This window comes from Stegodyphus dumicola, chromosome 2 (assembly GCF_044657685.1).
Source record: "Stegodyphus dumicola isolate Sdum_Otavi_A_Nest chromosome 2, ASM4465768v1".
NCBI classification, from domain to species: domain Eukaryota; kingdom Metazoa; phylum Arthropoda; class Arachnida; order Araneae; family Eresidae; genus Stegodyphus; species Stegodyphus dumicola.
The window spans coordinates 108,327,299-108,333,298 of NC_140769.1; the positions used below are offsets into that span (position 1 = coordinate 108,327,299).

General features: G+C 31.8%; 1 protein-coding gene across 1 annotated transcript in view; it reads right to left on the reverse strand.

The window, feature by feature from the left end:
* lft (Limb expression 1 family member lowfat) overlaps positions 1-2,003 on the reverse strand; it is a 696,498-nt gene extending 694,495 nt beyond the window's left edge. Inside the window, exon 1 of the mRNA XM_085811015.1 lies at positions 1,576-2,003. Within this exon, the coding sequence (XP_085667141.1) occupies positions 1,576-1,759 (184 nt within the window). The 5' untranslated portion in view covers positions 1,760-2,003. The remainder of the gene's footprint in view (positions 1-1,575) is intronic.
* Positions 2,004-6,000: the final 3,997 nt, after the last annotated feature.

Here is a 6,000-nt window from a genome sequence, read left to right on the forward strand (position 1 = left end):
AGGAAGATATAGCATGAAAATATTATTTTGTTGAACGAACTGGAAATAAACGCTGCAGTATTGAATATCAGTGTTTATCACTGAGTATAATTACTTGAAATTAAGATAAATAGTATGAAGCCACATTGTTCATACTACGCTTGTTGCTCTTAAATGGCAAGTTTTTTTATACAGGGAACAGATATTCGAAAAAGCTGACTTGTATGTTTCTTAGGAAAATACCTTACTAGCACCTGTAATATAAAATCCAAAAAAAAATCTCTGTTTCATTGATGAATTAAGTCAGGTTTTCAAATTTAGACTATACAACGTTTTAAAGATGTTAAAATAATAATTTCACTTCAGTTTTAAAAAAAAGAGAGAGAGAGAATTTATAAAAGTTAATACCACATAAAACAACGTTTTTTAAAATTTCAGTAAACTCCTACAATTTTCTAAATCACTGTCTTTTCGAATTCTGTTAGCAATAAGAATTTATCGTATTAAATTAAATATCAACTCAGAGTTGAACTTATAAGAGAAAATTATTATGATTTGGGGGGGGAATATTTTAAAATTTACAAATATAAGAAACTTTCTTGAAATATGAAATTTAAAATGTAAATAATGATTTCAAAAGATACTCACTAAAGAGAACTCAGAGAACACTAAAACTTTGCATCCGAAATATTCGAATTATAACAAAAAAATAGTCTTTTATAGTTATCGAAATTCCTTAAACTGATCATTGATATTCTATAAAAATATAATGAAATATTTTGGGGAATTTCACAAGCATGTACTTTCAAAAAATGAACCAGACATCGCGATGATTTGAATACCAATGCGAAATAACCATTCATATAAATTATCAACTTCAAGTATACTGATATTTTAAAAATCGTAAATTTCCCTTAATATTTGGCAATGACATTTGAAGATTTCCATGTAAATAAAAAACATACCAAAATAAACGTCACATACTGGTATACGTTTTTTTATCTACATATAAATCTTCAAAGTTTCGAATACATTTTCATCCCATGAGCAAACAAGGGACTTATGATATTACCTGCCCCAAGAAATGTTCAGTTTGTTAAACAAAAAGGAGAAAACTGTAAAGTAAGAATTCATAAAATTATCATTTTAGCCGCAATAAAATATATCTGGAATAATACACAGAGGAGAGGTTTACTTGTATTTTACTCTCTCAGTTTATATTTTAAACTTCAGTTATCTGTAAACTTATGACTCAGATAAAATAATACATCGAACTGTGTTTCTTGAGAGTGATAGCTTTTCGGATTTCGCACCATGAAATTCATATATTAATTTCAATTTGCATGAAAACTGATTTGTCGAAAATTTGTCATCAGTATATTTTACATTAAATGTCTGATTTTGTTTAGTTTCATTAACAGGTGCTGTGAATGAAGTAACCCATATGCTTGCTCATTTTGAACTTTTTCAAATATTCTAACCGCCACCGTCAAAGGGGGGCGTGTCAGGTGAGCTTCCCATCGGGCAAGGTCAACTTGTATTAGAATATACTTTTTTCTTTGTATGGTAATAAAAAGAAGAAATTTTTGGGCTCACCTCTGCCATATCCATGCGTGTGTTTGGCGAAACTGTTAACGACAGCGTCAACAGCTTCCTTCAGGATGGTCTTGGCCCGCGCGTCGGACACCGAACCCGTCACCGAGGCAGTCCGCCGGCTTGGGGGAACCGGGGGTGCAGCTTTCGTCTTTGAGTGCGTGTGTCTCGCCATGTTAGACGTCATTCTATTTATGTCTATATCTCTCTATGCACAGATCTGTGCTCTTCTGGAGATGGTCACAGCAGTTGGAGACAGGCACAATAAATCCAGCCTTCCTGCCGCGTCGGGCACAGAGAATGCGCTGCCTCTTGCACGTGCAACAGCTTGCCTTCAGCGAAAGTACAGGTTTGGTGGGGTTAGAAGAACGATTAGTTGCTGACGGGACGGTAGCCACGACGTTTATGTCACGGGAACAACCGCTCGCTCCGCGAACTTTCCCCGCGACCAGATAGGTGGCGCCCGAGTAAATACTTTCTATTATTATTATTCAAGTTACAGAACAGGCAGATCGACTTCGGTTACCGTTCATTGGCTAAGTATCGCTGTTTGTTGGCGTGAAGGATACAAAAGCTTCTTAATTCATATACATACAGCTTTACAAAATTTTGCATATCTCTTTCATTAAAATGACATGTAACGCTGGCCAATGATTTGCACGTCACAACTGTATATGTGTGTCTTCCCAAAGTGGTAAGCGGAAAAATCGTATTAAAAAAAAAAAAAAGATAAGTTTTTTAAATACTAAAAAGATTTACATTGAAACAGATTTAAGAAAACTTCCTTTTGATGGAAATTTTAAACTGTTTAGCAGTCAACTCCAGAGTTACTGAGCGCCGCCTGAGATAACCACTGACCTGACTTTGTTGTGAAAGTCATGCAGTGTTAGTCATCCTGGCAGAAGGGATTATTTCTTCCGTATAAAAATAAAAATATTACACGGGAATACGAGACCTGCGTATAAGCATAGATATGTTAATTACAAACATTGTCTTGTACAAGTTGCATGTGACAGTTACATAAAATCATGACAGTTATGAGCACGTTTAAACATTATCCGAATTCATATTTACAATACTTTTACTAAGGTAATCAAAGTAAACTTGTAATTCATTTACACATTGACTAGATTTTCAATGTCATGTTCAACTGCTTTACATTATTTTTAACAAGTACATACAAAATGGATAGTAACAAGCGTACATTACAATAGTTATTGCTCTTACAGTCCTGTTATTGTTCTACGGAGTGAGCTATTTTTCTAGTGTTGATTTTCAGTTGTAGTACTATCTGGCTTAAACTGGGTAGAGAGTTACGTGACTCAATTTTCTGGTACTTTAGCTGAATTGCTTGGAAAAGTTCCAATTGCTATTAAAGTTGTAGTACCTATCAAGGGAGTATCTTTATTACTGTTCAATTACTTGGATAGTATTGCAAGAGTCAACTACACTAATTTGCTGCTCCGGTAACTGAGAGTTCTCAGCTCAATGTACTAAACTTTTGTAAAGCCTTTTTCCACCACTTACTCAAAAGTTATTGGAGTAATACAGGGGCACATAACCAAAAACCACCGAGTTCACCCAAAAGAAAAACGCAAGAAAGAGGAATAACCCATATTATAATAAACAAAAACCACTTCTAAAATTTTACTTATATTTTCAAGCAATTTAAGCAGCATATCAAGCAAGTTCCATTTGGTTATAGAAGTTAAATCTGTATTCAGTGCAAAAGAACAACACATGGAAGAATAAATTTTAAAAAAAGGAAAAACTAAGTAGCATTAAAGAAAAAGATTTACAAGAAAACTTAACCAATATCACTCAGTTCAGACTCTCGCAAAAAAGTCGATTAGATCGTTTTGTTTCCTTATACAGTGGTCTCAAACTGGCGACCCCGCAGCAGTTTCATGCGGCTCGCAAATACATTTCTCTTAAATTTATTAGCATTATTATGGGGGTTGAAAAATATCTAACTCCATGCTGTAAATAGTTGCCAGTGCAGCTTAGCTCTTAACTGCGCATATAGAAAGAGAACTTCGGTTAGTCTTAAGAAGTGTAAAAAGTTAGTAAGATCTACAATGTTTCTGCAGCATGATAAGACGCCATTAATATTATATATATATTGTAAACACCTTATCTGTTATTAAATATGTGTTGCGAATAATAACATGAGTAATAAGTCATATATTATTAAGACATTAACTATTAATACAAGAGTTCTGAAGAAAGATTCGAGATTGTTACCATTTGGAGTCCAGTTTTACATTATTTTCAGTATGATTAAAAACGAATGTGAATATATGCATCAAAAAATCTACAGTGCTGCTAATTAATTTACACTGCGATTTAAATCATATTCAAATACTGAAGATGCAGATCTGATTAAACATTTCTGTTTCCCATTTTTTCTTAGTCTGAATACTTCAGTTCAGACTAAAAGGAGATGCGAAAGAGAAGTGTCTAGTAATAACAAAACTGATGAATTCTATTTTAACTTGCTTTCACAGGCCTTTTGTAGAAGGTGCATATAGGGTGATATTATGACAAAATATGGACCATCCTTTAGCTAGCCATTATCATAGCCTAGATGCTAACTTTTTTTGTTACTTGTCAAAACATAAATGAAATTTGAGACCACTTTCCGGATCATGTCCGATTACATTCCGGATTATAAGTAGAATTAAATTAAATTACATACTCTTGCGGATAAAAAGAACTTTCGAATATTATCATATAAATCCTTGCAGTTATGCCACACACTTTTTCTTGTCATCCTTTTTATTTCTTTCTTTCTTTCTTTTTTTTTTTTTCCTTTCTTTTTAGCCCAAAGGGGCGATAAGACAGAAAAGCTATTAGTCTCAAAACGGAATTTTGTGGAGCTCTACTATAAACGGCGAACAGCTCCTTAAATTGTTGCCACTAAATATTATCGCTCTGTATTATATTTAAAGAAATTAATTAATAACGAATTTGCATGAATGTATGTATGTTCCTCGCAATGTTAAAAAACGACGGTACTTAGAGACATCACATTTTGAATAACGTAATTCTCAGTTTGGAAAACCGAAGTTTGAATTTCAAATTTGTTTTATTATTTCTTTCATTATTTGTAAAACTTGAAGAAATTTCTGATTAACAAATTCAACGATTTCAAAGCGAGCAATAGCAACACTTGTACGGCAGAACATTTTTATCTCCAGCGCGTGAGACTGTGTATCGGAAATTCTAAAGATATGATTTTTTACTGTTTTTAAATATTTTGTGGCAACTACTGTTGAATTGAATTTTATGTGGTTTAATTGCGAAGAATATGATATTTAATAAATAAAGGTAACACACAAAGTAATAAAAAAAAACGCCCCTTTGGGCATAATATAAACTCTGAAAGCTTTCGAATTTTTTATATATATATATATTTATATTTATATAATATATATATTTTAAATATATATATATATATATATATATATATATATATATATATATAATATATTATAATTAATTTTTAATGTAAATATTGAAGCCCAAAAGTGTTATTAGTCTCGAAATGCGATCTTACCTTGTTTCACTTTTTGCTTTTTATTCAAGTCTGTTAAAATTCGTTAAAATGTAAGTTATTATTCTTTCATATTTTTGTCTGTTATTAATTAACAAACCAAATTGTTTAAAAGCAATAGATGCAGTTCTTAGAAGCTATTTTTTAATTATTATTTTTTTACTTTTTAATTTGATTGATTTAAATAAAAATGCACTGAATTCATTTTATATCTAATTCAAACATTAAGTATTATTTTTATAGAATTATGTTATATATATATATATATATATATATTTTTTACTTTTTAAGTGGACGAAAGATATATAACGTTCCCGTGTTAGTCTAAATGCATATTCATTTAATATTCTATAAGATGCTTCGCTATTCCACCTGGACCAGCTCCATCAATCATAGTTAAACCATATTAATCTTTAAATGAGACCTTTTAGACGATAGTTAAAACTTGAATAATTTCATAATTTCTTTTATTAGCCCAAAAAGGCTTTAGTCCGAGTGGGCTATTAGTCTCCAAACGAGATTTTGCGACGTTCACTATAAACGGCTGTATCACTTTTTAAATTGTAGCCGCCAAATACTATCGACAGGTATTATTTTTGAGGAAATTAGATAATGAAGAAAATCTGCATGTATTACCCAGCCATTAAATTTAGCCACTAACTAGAGCCATTAAATTTTGAATAGCATAGTCCTCTATCCGAACATGTGCACCTGGAAGCCCAAATTTTGAATTTCATATTTCATATTTTTTTAACTTTAATGGACTTTTGATTAACAAACACAAGTATTTGAAAGCCACCAGTAGCAACACAATATGGAATAAAACGTTATTTGTACAAACATTCCAGCGCTCCAGACTATCTGCCGAAAAT